Source organism: Drosophila erecta, unplaced genomic scaffold (genome assembly GCF_003286155.1).
Source record: "Drosophila erecta strain 14021-0224.00,06,07 unplaced genomic scaffold, DereRS2 tig00000126-arrow-pilon, whole genome shotgun sequence".
Classification (NCBI taxonomy): domain Eukaryota; kingdom Metazoa; phylum Arthropoda; class Insecta; order Diptera; family Drosophilidae; genus Drosophila; species Drosophila erecta.
Genome location: NW_020825209.1, coordinates 2,793,010 through 2,816,333, shown reverse-complemented (window position 1 = coordinate 2,816,333; position 23,324 = coordinate 2,793,010). Strand labels below are relative to the sequence as shown.

The following is a 23,324-nucleotide window of genomic DNA, read 5'->3' as shown; positions in this document are numbered from 1 at the left end:
GCATGCAACAGCAAAAATGGTAAAAACAACAACAAGAACAACGAAAACATCGTGTGTGTGTGTGTGTGTGTGTGTGTGTGTGGCGTGCAAAAAAGTTGCAACTTACACACTGCCATAATCTCCATATGTGTGCTAGGTACAAGTACTTAAAACTTTTACAAGCCACTCGGGGCTCCCCTGCTCTGCCCATCTCACTTCCTCCCATTCCCATTCCCCATCCACGGCCGCCCCACCACACCACGCCCCCTTTTACAACAATTGCATGCCACACTTTGGGGCAAGCCCCCGCCCCTCCCCTCTTGCAGGGTCATGAACTCGGGAGCACGGAGAAAAAATAGCATTTGCATAATGCATATATTTTCTATTATTCATCATTTTACAACTAATACAACTGATCAAACTTTATTAGCTAGTCACTGATCGTCCAGCGGAAAACTTGTGTAATCCTTATACTTAATAGGCAACTTGAAATTCCCTACAGAAGCGACTTGAATCTTCAGTTTTGCTATAACAGGACTACAAATTAAATCACTCCATAAATCTTAATTTTTGCAAGTGCACATATTTTGTACCAACTGGCAAAGTAAAGAAGCATGGTGGTTTCGCCTGCTTTTTCTTGCCTCATTTTATTTGTAGGGGAATTGCAGTTGGCTGGGCCACTTGGTTTAGTTTCACACTTCAAATCGCCAAACTGCTAATGAGCTTAAGGATATGGCCAGGAACCTCTCTACTTAAGCTCGAAAAATATAATTTTCAGCAACTTTTTCGTGAGTGTGGCTTGCTTTTATTTCTGGTTTTTGTTGTTCTCGGTTTTTTGTTTGTTTTTTGTTTTTTCGTTTTTGTGTACTTCTCCAAGTGCGAACAACCAACAACAAAATGCAACTACTTGCGTACAGATGGGGGCGTGGGCGGTTGGGGGCGTGGCCAGTGGCCCTAGACACCTGGCCAGACGTATTCCCAACTTTCAGCACACAAAACTATTTGCAAATATTTTTATTTTTGCGCTTATTTCCACTTTCTATTGGTGTTGTTGCCACGCCCCGCCGCCAGACTGGCATTGTCACTATATGTACATATATACGCATATATACATGTATAAATATATATATAGAATTAAATATATGGGAAAAGGCGGCGGAGAAGGCGTTGGCCAAAGAGGCTTAACCGAGGCGTCAGGCAATTTGTAGCTTAAAAAACAGCAACAGAAGCTAATTGAATTTGGCTAGCTATGGTATGAATTACCGTAAAATGGAAAGAAAAATGAAGGGGGCTTTGACATCCAATTTGGACGCAAGTTTATGGCCAAACATAAATTTGTAAAGGAAACTTTATAAATTTGGCAGCAAGCTTTGTAAGTTGGTTAATGATTTTCAACATTATACTAATAGGATTCATGGGATCGTTAAAAGCAAATTACGCAATTCGCCTTGTGGATTATTTCATTTTTCTGTTTACTTCTTTATAAAAAAAAAACTGTTTCGGCAAATATGTAAATGATGAAAATTTGTACGTAAATCTGTGTAGCTAGCTTCAATAAATAATCCCTGACTTTATGGCTTTATTATAAATCGCCAAGTGTGAGTAGCACTATGGGCGACATTTTTGAGTGCATTCACAGCTGCCACATCTTGCACTCACTTGACACTCACTCCACTCACTGCGGCCAAGTGTGAGTGTGTCTCAGTGAATACTTTCTCAAGTAGGTGTGAAGCTCAAAACGCATTTTCACGCGCCAACGCAGCTTGAATGTCAACGTCGTCGTCGCATAATCATCAACGTATCATCATCATCTTCTCGAGTCTGAGTTTCTGCGACTGATGACATGCTGCTGGAAAAATGGAAAATTATACAAAAAAAAACCAAAAAAAACGAAATGAAATGAAACGAAAAAAGGGGAAGAACAGGGGCGTCTGTTCACCTACTTTCAGCTCAACTGGGCGTGGAACTTGGGAGCGGTCTTAACGGCTAACGGGAGCTTGAGACGTCGCCACACGTGCTCAAGTGGCCAAGGCTGCTGCCCGGGCTGTGACCTGACCTTCGACCCTTCGGCCCCAGATCTGTGCCCCTTTATTTGCCAATAATAACAGCAAACATATCCAAATCATTCTGACACTAGCTTATTTCGGTTGCAAGGTAACCTAAGGTAACCTAAGGTAACCCAGCGGGTACTGATAGACTCACCTGCCGCTCTTGGTGATGACCATTTCCGTGCCCAGCTTGTGGAACTTCTCCCACAGATCCTTGCCCTCCAGCGTGACCTTGGGATCATCGACAACGCCATCGTCCTCGGGCTGTAGGGCCCGGAGCGGTCGCATCGCCGGATGCAGCTGATGGGCGACGGCCGAGGCGAGGACGACGTCCTCGGCGGTGGTGTAGGCGCTGCCCAGATGATGAGCGTGCGGATGGGCGCCCGGATGGTGTGGCGGGAAGCGCAATCCACCGCCGGGATACAGACCCGGATGCGGCCCGGCCGGACTTCCAGCTAGGGCGGCCAGTGCCGCAGCTGGAAAGTACGGGGGTGGTGGTGGGGCCGGGTGCTGTTGCTGTTGTTGTTGCAGGTGATGCGGCGGTGTGGGTGGCGGCAGGCCTGTGGCGCCGGCGGGTGGTGCGGCGGCACCCGTACTTGGTGAGTGGTGTGCGGCGGTTGGGTGGTGCGACGGATGGGCGGCGGCTGAAGCGGAGTTGTTGCTGCTGCTGCTGCTGCTGTTGTTGTTGGGCGGTGGTATTGGCGGTACACCAACGATTGTGGGCGGTGGTGTGCCAGCGGGCGATGGCGTTTCTTCGGTGGTGCTCAAATGGTGTCCTTGCTTTTGACTTGTGTTATTATTATTGTTGTTATTCGTGTGGTTGTTGTTGTTATTATGGGTATTATTATTATTATTATTAGTATTATTATTATTGTTGTTGTTGTTGGAACTGGAATTGTTGGTGTTGCTGGTGGTGGTGGTGTTGCTGCTGCTGTGGTTGCTCTGCGGCGATAACTGCGCACCACCACCCGTTGGTGAAACGGCCACGAGATTGTTGGTGCTTGAATTGGTGTTGTTGGAACTGGAGTTGTTGTTTCCGTTGTTGGTGTTGCTGCTGCTGCTGTTGTTGTTGTTATTGTTGCTACCCGCCGTCAACAGCGAGGAAACGCTGAAGTCAGTGGGTCGTTGCGTTAGCTGCAGAAATGGATGATATGCCATCCCATTGGCGAACCTGGCGAATGGATCCTCAGCAGACTGATGAAGTAGCAGCTCCTGGACGTCGTATCTCATCACATAACCGTTTCAAACAACCAAGTGCGTCATGCAGAAAGGGTTTCCCACGGCGATCTCTCCAAAAAAAGGGATCTCTCTAGTTTGACGTTTAATTTTTAGATGTTTTATTTTGTTTTTGTTCTACAGGTACTTGTTTTTGTTTGTTTTTCTTTTTTAACTTTTTTTTGGGACACTCACTGGTACACTTTATTTCTCTTCTTGTTGTTTCAAAAAAATTCTTGTGTTATTGCTATAATAAACATAAATATGATTTTTAGTTGGTTTTTTTCGCTTGAGATTTTCGGGCTGGTGATTTTGAGTTAGATTTTTCAAAAAGTTTCAGAAATAATATGTTGCCTAAGACCACTAAAATATTAAAAGTAATTCCAATTAGTTTATGGATTCTTTCTGTCTAAGTGATAAGCACATTACGATTAAATAAAATGATTAAAATAAATATTTGCGAGTGTCGCCCTATTTTTTTGCGTGTTTTGAAGCATTTATCCAATGTGATTCTTGTTTTTTATTATTTCTCCCCATTTTACCGGCGTTAGTTTTTGGAATTCTACAATTTTCTCTTACTTTTAAAGCCTAACCCTAAAATCTGGCTCTGTAAATGATACAATCATTAACTATTAAGAAAATTTGATACAAACAATGATTCATATTTATAATGTTTCAATGTGCGTTCTTTCTTAAATTTAAAGCTTCGGGTCTTCAAATTCCGACTGTAGTTTTTAAGATTTTTGTATACGATTTCTAGTTCCTATGTTTTCAGTTCTTTATCAGGCTTATGTTCTCCTTTTTCTTTGTTTGTTTTGAACTTTTGCTTGCCTTTCCGTTTTCTGTTTTGGCGACGGCAAAACGGCGAAAGTGTTTAAATCTTGTTTTGTTTCTCTCTTCTCTTTTGTTTAGCAAATTCACTTGGCAATTTTAAGTTTTCTTACTTTGCCGCTTGCTGTAACTGTTGTTTGTTTGTTGTTTTTCTAAGTTTGGGTTGTGTTTGTTTGTTTTTTACCAAGAAGGAAGAACGCAAAAAAAAGATCACAAAAGGGAATCGGCGATTTGGAGGAGAAAGGTGGATATGGCGACACGACGATCAACGAACAACGAACGTAGGGAGAAACAACAAACGACGAGAAACGACGACGGGCGACAAACGACAAAAGCGACAAACGACAGGCGACAAAAGCGACAGAGCGGCGATGACGACACGAACTACACGCCGGTCGCATTCAAACTGGAAACTGGAAATACACACACGCCGAAACCGACGCCGACAGCGCTGCCTTCGCTCTGCTCGCCGCTCGCACTCTCTCGCTCTCTCCCGCTGGCCCAGGGCGTCGAGAGAGCGGGATGGCCATATATGGGGGTGCGCTCGGTGCAAGCGAGAGAGCGAGAGTGTTGAGTTTCTTTCGCGGAGGGCGTGTGCAAGTGAGAGAGAGCGAGAGGGAGCGAGAGAATGAGTGAACTGCGGGGTTCCAATAAGAAAACCAAAAACTCGAACCAAAAGTGTTGAGTTGACGCCTGTGTAGGTGTGTGTGTGTGTGAGTGTGTGCGGATCTGTGTGCGAGAGAGTGCCAGCGCGCTTGTGTGTGCGTGTATCTGTGTGTGTAATGGGAAATGGCACCAACCAACGGCGGCAGCGACGTCGCGTCAAAAGCAGCGTGTTAGAAGTAACAAGGCAGCTGACACCACTACAGCAAGAAGAGCAGAAGAATAGGAGGTGCAGGGCGTGGGAGTGGGGCGGAGGAAGAGAGGACGAGAGGACGAGAAAGGGTGGGAGAAAAAAATCAGGCTCAAGAAAGAAATGTTAAATAAAAATTAAATAAATATAAAAAAAATATAAAAAAATCTAAAGAAAACTAAAGAAAACAAACAAAAAGACTAAGAAATAAATACATCAGAGAACATATTTTAATTTCAAGACCAAAATAAATAGTTAAAAGGCAGGTTTTTACTCAGAGGCACAACATTAAACTTAAAGTATTAGAACAGGGGAAACAAAAAAATACATAAAAGACAAACAAAATTATATGTATTAAGACAGAAAAATTAAAAAAGTAGTATTTTTTTTATAAACCGATAAGATGAATAAATTCCCTAAATCGACAAATTACGAACGAAATAAATCGGCAGGAAAACAGAAGTTGGAAGCAAATAAAAGGAGGCACACTAAATCACAGCCTCTGAGGGGTGAGGCGAATACGAGGGGCGTAACAAGGGGCGGCAGAATCGCAAGGAAGCAAATAATGAAAAAAGAAGCGGCCAAGTTGACAAATGACGCGCAAGCGAAAAATGCGCTTCAATGGTCAAATGTTTGTCCAGGGGTGGCGATGGAGAGGGTGTCGGTGGTGGAAGTAGGGACGGTGTGGTGAGATAAATGAGGCGGCCAAGCAGCCCAAAGGGGGTGGCATTTCCCAGGCAGAGATAAAATAAAGCGGCTGCGAGAAGCACTTTAAGGCACAAAAGTTGACCTACAATGACCTCCAGACAATCAACGACACTGCACGAAAAGAAGACCAAAAATCTCAAATGTACGCCATATGCTGCTTTGGTTCAGTAGTTAAGTTAAGTAGTAACTAAAGACGTTATATAAAGATAAACTTTTACGAGAGCTCAATAGTTTGTATAAGTCGTTCCGTCTTTAAAGTAACTTTTCGACTTCGGTAATACTTGTGATTACACACACATTGCTGTAAGAAACTGCGAGGTACCACCCACTCTTAACCCGCTGGATCCAGCCAAAACACACCACTCATCGAATTTTAACCCCCCACTGGCCAGCTTTTGGCCCACCTTAACCCGTCAAAAACTAAACGCTTGTTAGCCGCTTTGGCAGCTTTTATGCGTCCCTAAAATGTAAATGAAAAGATTTTGGCTTTGCGAAAGGGGATAACGGTGAGCGTGAAATTTCCAAGTGCGAAAAAGCAGAAGAGCAACAACGACGTCGACGTCGACAGTGGCAGCGACGCCGGCAGAGGTAGCGACTGTGGCAGAGACGTCGACGTTGTGTGACAAACTTGTCGCCAAAAGTAAAGGGCAAACATCAGAAGTGCGAGCGAGATGGCAGATGGCGAGAGGCGTGCAAATGAAAAGGCAACCGGCTCAAGTCACCAACACCAAGAAGCCAAATGTATTTTGTCACACGTACTCACGTACACAAGCATTTACGCACACAACCAAAAAGGAGACAAAGAGCGAGCCGGCAATATGGCGGCTTTGCCGTGTGCAAGAAAAAGACGACAAGCGACTTGCTTCTTCCTCTTTTGCTTGTGTGACAAGTTTAACCACAAACACACACACACACTTGCACACCCTGGATGAGGGGAGAGCTCAATCAAAATGGAACCTCTAATTCTCTCTCCTGCGCGAAAGAGACGCCCGATAAGGTGACAACATTTGCGTCTGTGTGTGTGGTGTGAAAAATTACAGCATAGCAGCGACGTTTTTCGTTTCTTCTTCGATTTCGGTTGGTTTTTTCGGATCTCTTTCTTCGGTGGTTTTTTGTATTTCGAATGAGTGGGATGTTTGCAGTTCGAGTCTTCTTGGTGTGGGTGCAAAACGGAAGAAGAAGGCGGAGGAGTTGTGTGTTGTAAGAGTTGGGGGAAAAGAAAGAACAAGGAGGCGTGGAAAAGGCGGCTTAATTGGTCTACGAAACTTTCTTTTTAAAAAAAACTTGGAATCAAATTTACAGAAAAAATAATTTATTTTCAATTCTCGACATCTTAAAATGCTACATTTAACATTAAATCAGAATCTTTTTTTTAATGTTTTAGTTTATGATTAGAAGATAAACGAATTTAAATTACACAAAATCAATCTAAAAAGAACTTGTCTACTTCTAACATGTGTGAAACAATTTTCGGACGCCTTTTTATGACATTTGGCGCAAACATTTTTTGAATGGTGGACACAAAGTGATACGAATGCTGTAAAAAGTCGGTGAAAGTCAAAAGTGGAAAGGTGTTAATAAACAACCAACCAAAATGCAGAAAATCTCAAGTTTTTCGGCATTTTCAAAGGGTCTTTGTGGCTCTCTCACTCTATCTCTCTCTCGTATGCTCTTCAATTCTCTCGGTATTGATTCAGAGTGTGTGTGTCTGTGGTGACTGTGTGCGAGAGGTGTGTTGAAAAAGCTTACACTTACACCCACACAGCATCCTACTCTCATTCGCTCTCTTAAGTGATTTTTTTGCTCGCGCTTTGTAGCTAATTAAAAGTTGATGTGTGTGTGTAAAAAAAATAAGTAGAGAGGTCATAATTATCAGAGGAAAACTTTATTTGGCGGCATTTATTTTCACTGGCTGTCTATTCTTTTCCCACCTACATATCTATCTCTCTTTCAGCGACTTTCTCCCTCTCTCTCTGTCTCTCTCTCTGTCGCACTCTCTTGTTTATTTGCTTAACATGGTTTAGTTGTGTTTGTGTGTGTGTGGGTGTCTGCAACTGTTTGCTTTATGTCTGTGTGGGTGGAGGCATTTCTATCTTTCTCTCTGTCTGTGTATGTGTGCGTGTCTGTGTGAGCCGCTTCCTCCTTTTCTGTGTGTGCGTGTGTGTGTTAGTGTTTGTGGAAATTTACGAGCGGCGCGCGTTAAATTATCTAAATATGTTTGGGGCAAAAAGGTGACGACGAATGGGTTAACACTTTGGGAAGCTGCGGATGCGATGCTGCTCTTTTGTTTGTGTTGTGTGTGGGTGTACGTGTATCCTTTACATGTATTGGCATCCCATAATACATTTATTGAAAAGCAAAATAAAGTGCCAATCATGGGGCCCTTTTTTATATAAAAAGTAGGTTTAAGATATCAATAAATGGTCATATGAATATGAAAATAAGCACTCTACATTTTTAATAGATCTCAAATGCCACCTTAAATCGATGGGAAACTCATTATTCGAATGTTACAGAAAATACTCCATTAATTTTACCCACACATACAACAAATTTCCAATTGCCTGAAGCGAAGATTCGGAAAATTACGAGCTTGCTCTTGTTTTTCTTGCTCGACGTTTGAGGCAATCGATAAAATTAGCATAAAATTAAATGTTATATGTGGCAAAGGAAAACAATGGTTGGACTGGCAGCCACCCAAAAAATGGGGAAGAAAAATCATATATCGCGTGAATAGAGAAGGAGCATCACAAAAGGGGGGATAGCATAATAAATATGTCTAGTCTTATGTAAACAGGATGTACATATATGCTTACTTATTACTGTGTGTGGGTGTGTCATACAAGGTCTGGGTTTGCCTTTATTTCCCTGAATATTGAAGCTGCCAGAATTTGGTTTTTTTTCCATATTTAGGTCTACCCACGGATATATGTACATGCATATATAGCCAATTCATGGCTAAAATCGCGCATTTGCGCTTAACTTTTAGAAAATATTACTCTTTTCCGCCCTGAATTGTTGGGCCTCGCATTTTACTAAAGCTTTGTTGTGTTCTTTTCATTTTTTCTGTTTTTGTACTAATCCAATTATAGATAGCTCAAATGCGCGAGCTGAACTATTATAATATGCTAAGTAGTATTTTTTTTTAGAAAAAGTTCTTTCACTTTCTATATAAGTGACATTCGGTTCGAACATTGTGTTCTGGATCTTGCATTATAACAAATACCGTGTCAATACTAAAATCGAACTACCAATTGAGAATCACTAAGTTTACCACAATTTTAGTTCTGTATGGGCACCTTTTGTGAAATTAACTTAATGAGCTGAAAAAATAATGCATAATAGTGATACAATTTGGCACTAAACCGCCATTTTTTGAGTAGAATCCTTCATCTCTATATTTTGCTCCCCACTTCGTTCGTCTGATGAGTATTGCCTACTTTGCAGCGTCAAGTAAACTGCCAGCCATTGTGGGCATAATGGATGGGTGGGCGTGTGCTGTGGGCGGTTGGGCGGCGAGTGGGTGGCCACTGCAATTGCTCAATTACAGTGCAACAGACAATGCACACACACACAGCCTCACCGATGCATGCGCGCACCGCAGCTGTGTGTGTTTGAGTGTGTTATGTTGTGTTGAATTTCACGCCAGGCTGCCAAGTGTAGTCCGTAGTTTTTCGCCATTTTTAACGCGGCGCGTCTGTGTGTGTGTGTGTGTGCGTGTGTGTGTGTGTATTTATTGTTTAATTAACTTTACGCCTGTCTGTCACACACACACACGACAGCCAGCCGACGCGTCGGAGAGACAGACTTTCAATGTTGTTTGCTCGGCTTTGTCTGCTGTCTGTGTGTGTCTGGCTGTTACATGTGTGTGTGCGTGCGTGTGTATGTATGTGGGCTGTCGTGTGTGTGTGTGTGTGCATTCTGTGCATAGTCCTTGCATCCTGGCCGCTTGTTGTTGTTTTTTCAGCTCAACACAAAAGTTAATCAGTTAGGGCAATGTGTGAAAAACAAAGTGCATTTCCCCCGAGAACCCATCTCACTCACTCACTCGCTCGCTTTCTCTCCCTCTCCCTCTCCCTCTCCCCCTCTTTCTCTATCGTTATCGCGATGCGCCGAAAAGTGGAATAAAGATTGTGTTACCAGAGGGGATTATCGCGTAGTTACCTTGTAAGCTTTACAAGATTACTCCAATGCGATTTAACAGATGATAATATGATCGAATTGTAAAATAAAATTACTTTGCTATCAAAACTCGGTTTGTAGGGATTGCCCTGATTGATTTTTCCAAGTTTAGTCACTGCAAGTGTAAAATATTTTGTGTAATTTGCAAAACTTAGTAACGTGTTTTGCAATGGCTAAAGTTTTGGATGTATTCTAACTTTGGTAAAACAAAACTGGCATGCTTGCATTTTAACATATTTCGCAAAGATTAATAGTTGGTGCGATGTTTACCATTGGCTCTTGTGGCTTCTTTCTATTTAAATTTCCTTGCTTTTTTTATTACCTGCCCCACTTACTTTTTTTTCTTCTAAATTTATAATTTTATACTGCCTTTTGGGTTCTGCTATCATTTTTTAATCGTAATATTATCAGCGTATTTTTTTTTTTTAATTTTTCCCTTCTCTTCATTAGATGCACCTTCCCTAGTTTCCCCATTTCCCCCAGACTTCTTGCATCTTCCGGCTCATGGCGATTTGCCGGGTCCGGCGTTTCTTTCTGCCTCTCTGCACTGCCTTTGTTTTGTCTCTCGTTTCTCCCACCCGGCTCTTCCTCCTCTTCCTCCGCTTCCCACTCGATACCCAACTTTCTCTTCTTTCTTCTCGCTGTTTGGCAGTTCCATTGAAAAGCGCTCTTCACAAGCAATTAAACACACAAAAGCGTTTTGCACGCCGCGCCGCAAGCGAAACGGACAACTCGTTGGGCGGAGGGAGGGGGCGTGAGTTGGGGGGAGGGGTTCGGAGTTGGTAGCACCAACAATGTGGCCAAGATAAATGGATGGCAAAGTCCGGAGCTCAGCTGCAAAGCTGCAATATGAATAATCGCCTTGCTAAAAGGGAACTACACTCGTGGAAAATATACATATTTCGATTACATGTTCGATTAATAGCACAAAATCCCAAATTTTTATACGTTTTGTGAAACCTTTGCATAGCCGTCACTAAAAGTATGCAATCATATATTCCAGTAAAGTGTTTAACACACTTATCACCGTCATTTGAAGTGGTTTCAAAGTTTTCGAATTTCCAGAGATTTTCATCAACTTACCCACATTTATTGCGAGTGTAAGAAGTGGGCTGCAAGGAGGACTTGGGGTATTTCAAGTGGTTGGAGTCAGGGGCGTCGGGTGGGCTGGAAAGTGGGGGTGGTGGTGTGTGCAGCCAACACTTTTTGTGTGAAAAGCTCTGAGGGCGTAGGGAATGTCTGGGCTTCGAGTGTTTACACAAGCGATTGGCCAAGACACGGAGACCCGCAGTCCGTTCTGTGTGCAAGCGAGATGGGTAGTGCGGAGCGAGAGAGAGAGGGCGAGACAGGATGGAAAAACATGGGGCAAGAGGGGGGCATCTCCTCGATGGCGGAGGAGTGGCCAAAGTACACAAAATTCACACCAACACCAACACTTGACAATTTACCACTCACTGGGAAAATGGAAATGTTTGTATGTCTCCACGAGGGCGAGACAGTGTGTGCGACAGAGAGCGCCGTAGCCGGCCAGAGCGAGATGGGGCGATTGCTTGCCAATGGGCAAACGGCAAAGTTGTCTTCGTTTCTAAGCCAAGAGCCACCTACGACATGTGAGATACAAGGCACCCACACTCATGTCCAAGTGTGGGTTAAAGTGGGGGTGTGTGTGGGTGTTGGTTGGTGTGCATGTGTGTGGCAGTTGCGGATGTGTCAAGGATGCCAAAGCGGATCTGATCCCCAGCTAAAGTGGCCATATCCATCCATCCAAACAAACACAACGAGCACTCTCAGATGGGAGTATAGATGAGGGCTACCCGCGTACAGTAATCTCTCTATGAATAAAAATAGTACAGGGAAAATGTTCACGATGCATTTGGTTTTTCCAAAGAGTTAGGACAGCAATCTTATTTAACATAAAATAAAGGAAAACCTACATGAAGAACGTAAAAAGGCACCGAATTTCTAAAAGCCTACCCAAGAAACATACTTTCATAAAGTTTATGAAAAAAAATCGTTTTAATAATAATCAAAAGTACCTTAAGACCAATTTGAAAGATACACTTCGATTAGCTTGCACTTTATTTGATCGATAAATAAGCCAAGAGGAATATTAGAAAGCAATTTCCAGTCAGTTGTGTTAATTAAACGAGCATATTCCACTTTCGATTTGAGTGCAGGCCAATTAAGGAAAATCAATTCTCGGGGCCCACCAGTTGGCTAAACAGATGAGGAAATCACATCGTTCGTCCGGCCAAATTAGTAAAACCCATTTGAAATTAATTATAAATTTTGTCAATCGATTTTCGGCCTGAATATGAAAATAGTAAACTCTGGAGCAGTGCAAAAGCGGGAAGCGAGAAGACGAGAAGACGAGAACTTTTCCTACCAGCAATCGCTGTGAAACATTTTGAAAACTTTTATTCACATATTTATTTATTCATTTCCCCGAATGCAAGTGTGTGTGCTTGCCATCAAGTGTCTGACTCGTGTCAAGTCTTTCAAAAGCCAACTACGATTCCATTAACAACGCCAACACAAACAGCCGCACAAAACTCTCTATGGCGCTCATAAAACTCGGCAGCAGCGGGCACCCCATGCAGTGCATCTGGAAAAGCGGAAAAACAGTGAAAACCGAGGGGAAAACAGGGGCCAAAGCGGGAGAGCAAAGTGTAAATGAAAACATGACACCTGGCAGAACTTTTATGATGCGCTAAAAAGCAAACTTTCCGTTTATTATGCAAAGAGCATAGCTGCAGAGGAATTTACTAAAAAAAAACAAAAAAAACTAACTAACAAGATTGCGAAAGTGCAGTTTTCCGACTTCATGATACCCAATAATGTAGTTTTTCAACTTGAAAATTAAGCTCTTAACTCGGGGTTTTCAAATATTTATCAGATTTTTATACACTGCGAAGTTCAATTGTTCAGAGTGTCCTCGCAATTTCGTGTTCACCAATACTACATAAATATGAAATCATATATAAAAACTTCCGTTTCATAGGCATTTCCAAATTCAAGACCTATACTATTGGTTCTCAAGTATCGAACCTTGAGCATCGAACACTGGCCACTTCCAGAGGCCCATTTACAGGGTAGTACTGCTGAATCGCAGCCCACATACATAACGGAGTGCAACCTGAAGTGCCGCTGCACTGACCAGCGGAAAAAGGAAAAGCTGGAAAAGCTGAGGCAGAAGCTCATTACAGGACCTGCGGCTGTGTGCGTGTGTGTCGAAGTTTGTTTGCCAGTCGGATTGGATTTGTATGGGTGAGTGTGTGTGTGTGTGTGTGGGGGTATGTGAGTTTGTGAGCTGGTGAGCTGGTGAGCTAGTGAGCTGTTGAGTTCATGAGTGTATGGGGTGTTGGCCAAAGGGGCGTTGCAATAAAAAAGGCGCCAGGCTGACGACGCGTTCAGCAATTATGCCACACAATGGCTAAAATGGACGGGAGAGCATGTGAATGTGCCGCAAGAACAAGCGCAAGAAAATGCCAAAGTTTTCAAAGAGAGAAGGGTCAACACACCCTCTGGACTTTTGCCCCCCGTAATCCCCGTAATGCCCGTAATCCCCATATCCGAACTCTGGCTCTTTTATAGGTGCGATGGGTAAACAACAACATTGCACTGCGCCCTGCAGTTCAAATCGAAGTTGCAGGTATGGAACGGACTAATGGAATGCCACTGGAGTGGTTGGCTCTCTTTCGAGATGTACGAAATGAAGATTGCGGCAAGATCTTTGGAAGTTGAAAGTTTGAAAGTATACTAGAATCGCAATGGTCTATTAAAGTGTGATCCAAAGGCTCTTTACCTAACAAAATCTTTTCATATAGCAATGCATTAACTTATGGATAGATTCTTTGGTATAGCATTGCCCAGTATATTTGGATGCTGTTGCTGCAGCGCCTATTTCTTGTGATCACCACGATTTCTTGCCAATCCACTGACCAATCAGCTAAATGAATCTGACCAAACGGACGCGCCAGTGGGCACATCAAATGAAATCGAGCGTTGCCCGAGAGCCGAAAAAAATATATATATCCAGCAAAATGTCAAACCAAAGGGCAGTGGGTGGAAAATTTTGGAGGGGTCTTTCGAGGGGTTTCCACAAGGGGAGTTTATGGGCCCAAGCAGGGTGTTACAACAAAGCTCGTGGGCGAACAAAGAACTGCAGAGAATGGCTAGGAATGCTGTGAGGAGAAGAAAAGAAAAGAAAAGAACACTTATAAATAAAAACATGCTCATTAATGTAAAAGTCAGTAACAGACAGGGACGGCAACAGCTGGTGTGGGAGAGAGAGGGCCAGACAATGGCAAAAATCGAGGCGTCGGCGCTGGGATAGAAATACACTTTAGTTACACTCAACCTCCCTACTTTCCTAAGCTCCTTTTGGCCATTATGATATTGTATTGAAAGTGACAAGTGATGCTGTCATAAAAAGTTGCGCTCGGTTTGAGCTTTTCCCCATCAAAAGAAAATGGGGAAAAAAATAAATGAATAAAAGCCGAGACAAGACCGAAAATAAGTAGAAGTCAAATTAAATGGAAGAAGAGAAATTGAATTGAATTGATTTTGCTAGATATTTCGCATTCGAAACTTATGGCAACTGAATCCTTTAAAGTTGCAAGTCTGATGCTTAGCTATCCCAAAATAGTGGGCATCTACGAGAGATTGGTTTTTCTCCAAATTAAAATTTGTAAGGTTTTAAGGTAATGCCAGTATCCATTACATTTTGTGTCTTCTATTTCTTTTTTCTTTTCTTTTCCCTCCACTCGCCTTTTTTGTTTTTGTAATCTAATTAGGAAATATGAAAAACCAAAAACTCTGGAGAAAGTTAACGAGAATTCTTTAGTTAGCGCACAATAAAAACAAGAATGCTAAATCCTTTTGAATAAGCATTTCCCTTGGCAATTTGCATAGCAATTAAAGCGAGAGGAAACTGTCAAGTGTTTTTTCTCTTTTTTTCCTTGCATACATTTTTTCCTAACCTCTAGAGCAGCAAACAAACAAATAAAGAAGAAAAATCGCGTGAAAATGCGCCAAATTGTTAGACAAAAATTTGCTGTATGCATTATGCACAGCCACTCAAAACACGACGAAAAAAAATCAAAAGGAAATCAGAGGCGGAGTTTGTTTCAGCTGCCAAGACGTTAAACTTTTTTTTTTTTTTTATGTCGGCGGCCAAATCATTCCAGCAATGTTTCCAACAGAAAACAAAACAAAAAAAAAACAAAAACAACAAGAAATGAAAGGAAGATGAGAAGTACGAAAAGGAATTTTAGTTCTGGCATTGTCAGACGGTGGGTGGAAAATCTTCGAGGGGGCAACGTTGCACTTGACAGCTGCGAGCTCAAAAAAGTTTCTGGATGCCATCAAAAGGCTCGATGAAGTGCCTCAAGTTTTTTCGAGAGCAGTCTCCATCGAAATCAATTTGATCCTGTAACAAGTAGCATCCTCCCGCTGACTAAACTCGCATACAATTTCTACCCACCTGCAGGCACACGCACCCTTGTCAGGAAAGAGAGAGCTTCGGGCTGGGAGCTCTCGGCTGGATTCTCTTGAGTTTTCCACCGAGCTTTGCTTATAAATTAAATTCGTAATTGATTCCTGAATCCGCAATCCTGCAAATGGGATTACAACACGTTGGAAAATCGCCCGAATGAGAACCACCCCCGGAAAGCCATCAGCCATCAGCCATCGGCTGGGAGGGGGGTTTTGGTTGGAGGAAAATTGCGTGTGCTGCTGTTGAAGTCTGAGGCCAAAGGAAGTTGCTTGGATGTCAGTTAGTTTTGCACGAGACAGGACCTTCTCCATACCCAGCGCCTGGCTTCTTCCCCTGCCAAGTCAGCTGGCGTGTTAGTCAGTCAATAGATAGGGCCAGGATAGCAGGATACAAAGGATCTGTCCATCGGATGTACAAACGCACACGCATCCATATACGTGCGTACGTACACATATAATATGGTTGTGGTGCGTATTTATCGGTTAAGTGTGCAGTGTTGCCTTCAACCCCCAAAAACAAGGATAAGTGCCGCACATCCAGGCCATTCCCAATTCCCGAAATCAAAAAAATACGAGGGGATTGTATTTTCCGTTTTCTTCCGCCGGTTATAACAACAACAATGGAGCTGGCATTTTATAGTAGCACGGTATACATATACCCCATCGAATAATGAATCGTGAATCCCGAATCATAGCCCATATCCATGTCATAAGTCCTTTAGCTGCTTACCAACGAACAACCCCGACTGGAAACCTCTCCAATTAATTGAAAAGTCAGCAAAATATATAGGCATTATATGTTGTGGTATTTAGGCAGTACTTTCGGTATATGTATATAACACCTAATTCTATCAAGGCATCCAATATGTATTACCTATTGTGGAGTAATAATTTGCATTAGCAGTGAACAATTTCAAGCAATTCTTCTAGCCCCAATGCATATGGTGTAATCCCTACTAATAATGGATCAAAAAGGAAATGCATGTTGCCTCAGAAACAAGAAGAAAACATTCTTTGATAAGGATACAAATGGTTAGGGGTTGTTAACTACTTTGAGAAGGGTTAAGAACTATGTTTCCAAACAGTCATAAAAGTCACTAAGCTCTAATAAGTATTACAATAAATTCCCCCAAAGAGGAAACTATTTAGGTGGTGAAGTATTAGGGCAAATTCTTGCTTTCAAAACATAGTTGATGCGGATGATAATAGCCTGTCGTTTCAGTTGATTGGAATATTAGACTCCTTTCGTTATCAATAACTTTTATTGGTCCTATTTCGAGTGCATACATAGCCTGTTTTGAAACTCTCTAGATTTTCAGTCTTTCGAAATTTTAACAAGTACCCATAATGCTTGCAAGTTGCAAATCCCTCAAATCCACATCATAATGGGGTAAAATTTCTAGATATATAACAGCGCTTCAAATTTGTTTTGCAGTTCTTCAAGTGAAGGAACTTTTCCAAAGACCAGATCGATCGAGTGCTTGGCCAAGTATTCTCGTGTTCATGGCTCAGTTCGTTTGGCACAGCAGAGCCAAGCGACAAATCCAGTTCTGAATACACGTTTGTATCGGTGGTCCTAGGCTGCCCCTATATCCCCTATAGAATAAAGCCCCATACAAAAACCGGACTGTGCCGCAGACGCCGACTTGAGATATTATGTTTTCCGCAGCTGTCAAATTTGATTTGACAAATGTAAATAATACGGACAGACAAAGAGATTGTTGACATAATGGAAGGCGAGCTGATTTACACTTTAAGCTGCGTGTCGAGATGCGATCGTGATCTCTTCGCCGGAACCCCGCTCCCCAACTCCCCCGTCCTTCCCCACACATAGAGCACATCACATATATATAGTCTCTTTTTTTTTCTTTTTTTTTTGTCATGCCTGAACAACTTGCAAATCTAGCGACTGTTTGACTGACTGCCTCCGGCTAATGGCTACAAATTGTCACATCAGTTAAGTAGCGAAAAAAGTATGAGAAAACAATTGGCGAGGCGATAAACTGATGATACGGGTTCGGAAAGAGTTAGCTAATTGGATAATGGTTCCGATTGCGTTGCGCTTCAGTGGATCGGGATGGGGATTCCGCCGAGGGTTGGATCAATCTGAATAATCTCCCTGGTGAGATGCGCCTATTACCATAGTTGGTAAGAGTTATTTCAGGATTTGATAAAGGACTTTCCCATTTACTTATTGGATCTCCAAAATATCGGTTCTACTTTCACTGTTTGCAATAAGATCTCAAGAAACGATTAAATCAAATAGGAGATATTTTTCATAACTTGTATTGCCATAAACATACTATATTTGTATATTACATTTTCATGATCTGAAACGGTATGTTGAAAATCTCAGCGAAAACCAGTGTGTTTGTTATTTGTATTTTTTAGTACTCCCACCTTGCTTTGTTTGTTTTTATGTATTTATTTTTAAGTTAAAATACTCCACACATTACGCACTTTTTAAACACTATTTGTTGAATCTTGTCAGGTTTTCGAAAAATTCTGGGCTGCACAAAAAAACAAAACAAAACAGAATATGCTGGGTGATGATGTTGTTTCTTGATTCCCTATCGTCGACGGACGGCCACGAAACGGTCAACGGTTAGCGGTTAAACGGTGAACCGTATCGGTTAAGGTCAGAGTATTTATTTTGCTTTTGGATTGGACCAAAAAAGGGGAATCACACGTAAACACGGCGAGACATTTGGTTTATCTGGCGACGCGACGGCAAAAGCGTTTGACGTGAGCGTATGACAGGCGGCGACTGCTGGCCGAGAACGATCCAAAAAGCCGAAAAGCCCGAAAAACAAAAAAACAACAAATAACCGGGCCAAGACGACGCCGAGCGCCAAAGTGCAAGACGCCGACAGCGACGTCCGCAGCGACGCCGACAGAGTGCGAAAGTGGGGAATCCCCATCGCGTGGGGGGAGGTGGGTTGGCCCGTGTTATGTTCACCACACGCGGGCAAAAAAGCTTAGGCCAGCTTAGCATAGGTTTTCCCCCTCGCCTGTCTGTCGAATGACAAGCATTTTGACACCCAAGTCGTGGGTAGTCTTGTAGTTGCTATTTTGTAGGTTACATCTTTTCTTTTTAAAGCCTTTCTTTGTAATCCCTACACTCTCTTCTTAGCTTTTCTTGGCGAGTCCATTCTTTTTTCTTTCCTGCTTTCCTGCTTCTTGTGGCTATACATAGCCTACCCACTGGTCGAACCCTATATAAGTATTATTTTCTTCGTTGAGTGAAACCCCTCTGTGTACTGTCCTATTCAAAACCCACCTACACCCCTGGTTTTTCCGCTGTGATCTCCGCTCTTCGTTTCATATGAGGTGTCGACGTTTACTAACAGAATTCCAATTTTGAATGACGCTATTCGCCACTCTGCTTGGCGTTCGGCTTCACCAAACTCACCACGGCAGCACCGTCGACGCCGGCAGAGGCAGAGGCACGAATTCGCCTCGTTTCGCTTCGTTTTGAGTGAGCACTTTTGTGTGTGTGTGTAAATGAGTATCTGAGTAATTGAGCACTTACTCAGAACCGGTTTTATGCTATGTTTTTCGTATCCTATTTGGTCCAGGATAACAACACGCCGGATAACTCACGCATATTCGAATCGCATCCTTTGACTCCTTAGGAAAAAAGGACAACGGTTAAACCGTTAAATGTGTGTGTATGTGTGTGTGAGGGCCATTTTTTTGGGGGGGTACAACGAAAAACTGGAGCACAGATTAAGTCCCTGCCAAGCGAAAATAAACAAATTTGCAAAAATACGTGGAACCAATTTCGGGAAAAAGGAGCCAAATAAAAAAAATTGGGAGGGGGCATTGTTATGACCTTTGGTATCTGTACAAAATCAGGAGACAGCTTTAAAATATTAAAACAGCTCAGAATCCTTGTAAGACGTATACATATGCGTGAAACTATTAGTTTAAGCAATATTTATATTTGGATTGACAATACTTTGTAATCAATTGTAAATAAACCCAACAAGCCTGGTAAAATAAATATTTTAAATATTAATTCTGAGTTAAAGGAACAGTTCACATAAGACCAGTAAAGATAACCGGGCTTATTAGGAACTATTTCGAAAGATTTTTTGTAAGAATCATAATTGCACGTTTTTAATTGAAAAAGGAAATAAACAACAACAATTTTTTTTATTTTATTATCAAATTATTAAAATATAAAGTTAAAAAAGAAGGACGTCCAAGCTCCACAAGAAGCAGTAGTGGGGAAGGAAGATGAAGATTCGGCGTGCGAAAGGGAGGACCGATGTTACGCAGAGCTAACGGTAGTCGGAATACCTTCTGACACTTTCCTTCGCTTTTCGCCTTTTCTTGGGTTTTCATCCGCCGAAGCGCCAGAACGTAATGAATAAAATATGCAATAAGCGTAAAGCAGTAGAAATATGCAAATTCGATTACAGCGTCGCATCTTCTCTACTCTTGCTTTCAAAAGCCCCCTTCCAAAACGCATTCCCTCTCGCTCACACTACGCCACGTTCGCATTGGTGCGAGCAAGACAGCCATAGAGTAACGCCCCCTGCAAGGCGACCATTTTACACTGTGCCGGTGCGCAAGAATGAGAGGGCAAGTGCTAGAGGGAATGCGCATGCTCTGTGAGAAAGAGTGGGAGAGCGAGTGGCCGTGTGTGTGACTGAAATGAGTTGAGCGTTTTTTACCGAGGTGTGGTGAGTTTTTTTTCATCTCATCGCGATCGCTTAGTGGGCGGAGTCCGGGGCTTATGTGTGTGTGCGTGCGTGTAGAAGCGAGATAGAGCTACATGGAGAGAAGGAAAACACTCACACACACGAAGGCAGCGATGTTGTCACACAAGCAAAAATGTCCTTTTTCGTCTCCTTGCCTTCCCCCTCCCTTATTCCTCATTTTCCACTCCAACTATTTGGCTTTATTCGGTTTTTTGGCGCGAAATTTTAGGCTAAAATTGGGAAAAGGGAGCTAAAAAAATGAGATTTAGAGGGGAAATAAAATATCTACTAAAATAAAGTAAAATGGTATGCGGACAATACTATGATTTTGAATATCAGCTTGCTTAGATAAATATTGCAATGAAAACAAATATATTTTTTATATCAAAATTCCGGACCTCTATCCCTTATTCGTAACCTTTAATTCAAAATAATTATAAAACAAATGTGTGCCAATTAAAAAGCGAAATGTACCCCATGAATGCCAAACCAATGATGTTCCGAAACCCCGAGAACATCAAAAATAACATGTAAGGAGTTCCTGAATGCATCTGCTATGGCAGATGAGAATCAACTGTAAAATATGGCGCAATGTGCAATTGTTGATAATGGGGCATGTGGCGCGCATATCCTACCGATTCGCGTCTCGATTCCATATAGCCCGACTTTTTTACCCAGCTCTGGCGCCTGCGCCTCGGCTGCTAATTAGTCGAAGCTCCCGATCCCGAGGGATACACGAAAAGGGTGGCGTTGGGGGCCAAGATACACTCCCTCCTTGTATTTGCTAAACTTTGCATTAAATTTTGGCGCTGCACAGGCTGTGGCAATTAATTTAGAGGCGCAACAAGCGTTGAAAGCGTCGAAATGAAGTGTGACGAGCATCGCAGAGGAGCTGCCACAATGCCACAGATGTATTTCTTGTCCTCGGGGGAAGGACTGCACTGCAAGGAATAAGGTCCAATTTCTCCTACCTCAGAAAAGAACATGTATTAAGTATTGTTTTGCTTAGCAAGGAGCCTCCGCGACTCATTAGCTTCTAAATTGGGCACATCACATTTAGATTTTTGCAGTCGGTATTTGTATGGTTTTAACGCCTCAACAAATCCTGAAGACACCAGGAAAGTTTCATGCTCTACAAGTGCTATTTGCAATACCTTTTTTCGCTCAGTGCATTGAAGGCGTGCTGCAGGCTTTCCCACCTTTCCTTGGCTGCCTTACCGTGTCATCTTTTTCGGTTTCTCCAGGCGAATGTCAATGTGCGTGACTTTTGTTGCCGATGTAGCTGCTGTTTTCTGCCTTTTCCAGTTGCATCATTCAAGCATGACAACAATCATCTCTTCGGCTTCTCTTTGCTCAGTGCTTTTGTTGTTGTTGCTGCTGTTGTTGTCAAACACTAGACAACAAATTGTTGTAATTATGTTCAGGTTGCGTTTCGCTTGTCGCTTCCCGATGTCATAATGCTACCCGCAATTATGGTAAAAGTTGCATGAAACAAAACAGCAGCAATAATAGTAGTAGTAGTAGTAGTAGTAGCAGTAGCAGCAGCAATAATAATGGTAACAGCAAACAAACAACAAGCCCAGCGGAAAACGTTTCATTTTCAGTTATGAATTGACAAGAGTCTCCATTTCTTTTTTTTGTCTTCTCTGCATTGTGTTGTTTTTGTAAAATGAGCGAGGGAAATGTGGAAAATCGCCAGGGAATTAGAAGGTGGTTATGCCCCATTCCCAAAGATTGTTTTCCTGCGCCAAAGGATCTGCAAATAAGCTGTACACTCCAACTATAACAAATTATTTATATTATACTACGATCATTTCGATGCAAGAAAAACTAGCAGTGTTGATTTGTATCGGAACTATAGAAATAGAAAGAACTTGGAAATAGGTATCAACTCGGGCAGTCTTTTATAGGTTTCGAGAGCGAAAACCAAGTTGTCGAGCACTTTTCCGTTCCGTTGTCATACCCAATCGAACTTCAAACAGTCCGGAGCTTCAGATATTACTGTATTCTACAATGGCTGAGTATTTTGACTGGTTGCTGACCATGACGGGCTTCAAACATCTGCCCAAGGAAATAAAACTCGAAGAGTTGACCACCGTGATATTCTATGTCGTGGCGTTCCTGCTGGCCTGGTTCCTCGTCCTCTATGTGGCCCGTTTCCTGATCTCGATCCTTTGGCCGATGATGATTGTGGTCTCTGCAGTTTACATCATACGATTCCTTCGCGTTTTCGAGCCGATCGAGTTCATGAATATCTTCTTCCAGGCAATCGACGTGGTTATCGACTTGACTTTCGATTTGATGACATACTGTAATGGCAAACTGAATATGAATATGGTCTGGAATTTGCTCTGGTCTAGCCAATAAATTGTAATACCAACAAAAAAAACTATAATACTAAACCCAAATTCATGTCAGTACCTTGCAAGTTGGCTATGTTACTGATTTGTAAGAACTTGTGTTACTTTCATGTTCCATAATCGATACTTGGCACAAATGATTCAATACAAACGCCTGAAAGACCATTATTTTGTATTTTATTGTGCCTCCCAGAAGACAAAGCCCCTTTCTCATCTTCTTTTCAAGAATTAATTCGCACGCCTTGTGTTTTTTTAAACTCCTTACTAATTTGCTGCAGGACCTGTAGTTCTTCGAGTCAAACGCTTGCCTTTGGCCAGCTGACACTGATGATTTCTAGGTGCTCGACTCCCAGTTCCCGGAGATGGCGTGTTTGGCCACGGACACGGACATCGTCACGGGCACGGAGAGGGACATTGGCATGGGGATTGGGATTGGGATGGAAGTTTGCTCAGGGATGATGGGATGGGAAGTGCACATAGAAGACACATGTGACACCGCAGCCACATGCAACAAGCAGAAAAGCAGGAAGGCACAAAGGCTGGAAAAGATCGGCTGGCGGTGCTAGCGGTGCTGGAGGGACAGCGGCTCAGTGGCTGACCCCTCGGTGGCTATTTTGACGATTATTAAACTGTCTCCGTGGCGGTGGCCCTTCAAATCGGCAGCCAAGCGAGGAGATAATTATGAGATGCGCGTTGAGCTGTTTTAACCTGGCCCGAAACACACATACACACACACTCATTGCGTGCTGCAGTCGAGGTTTCACTGTAGCTAATGGGGCAACCGGAAAAACGCTTACGAATTTCGTAAGCTAGATTCAGCAACTCAACAACTACAATAGACATGTAAATCTCTTTGAATGTCATCCTTTTATTACTAACACTACCACCAAGAGCGATTTTTGTAGGTCAAAACGAATCGTAAAGTATTTGTACCAGTGTATTT

At 42.5% G+C, this 23,324-nt stretch overlaps 1 protein-coding gene across 6 annotated transcripts in view; it reads right to left on the bottom strand.

Moving 5' to 3' along the window:
• Positions 1-18,124, bottom strand: part of LOC6551011 (optomotor-blind protein) — a 70,770-nt gene extending 52,646 nt beyond the window's left edge. For 5 of the 6 annotated variants that reach the window (XM_026981968.1, XM_026981969.1, XM_026981970.1 and 2 more), the window contains exons 1-2: positions 17,713-18,124; positions 2,182-3,489 (exon numbers count right to left, since the gene is read on the bottom strand). In XM_026981968.1, coding sequence (XP_026837769.1) covers positions 2,182-3,257 — 1,076 coding nt within the window. In that variant the 5' untranslated portion in view covers positions 3,258-3,489; positions 17,713-18,124. Of the gene's footprint in view, positions 1-2,181; positions 3,490-4,073; positions 4,487-17,712 lie in introns of those variants that run through there. The other variant, XM_026981971.1, reaches the window with a different exon arrangement.
• Between the last annotated feature and the right edge of the window lie 5,200 nt (positions 18,125-23,324).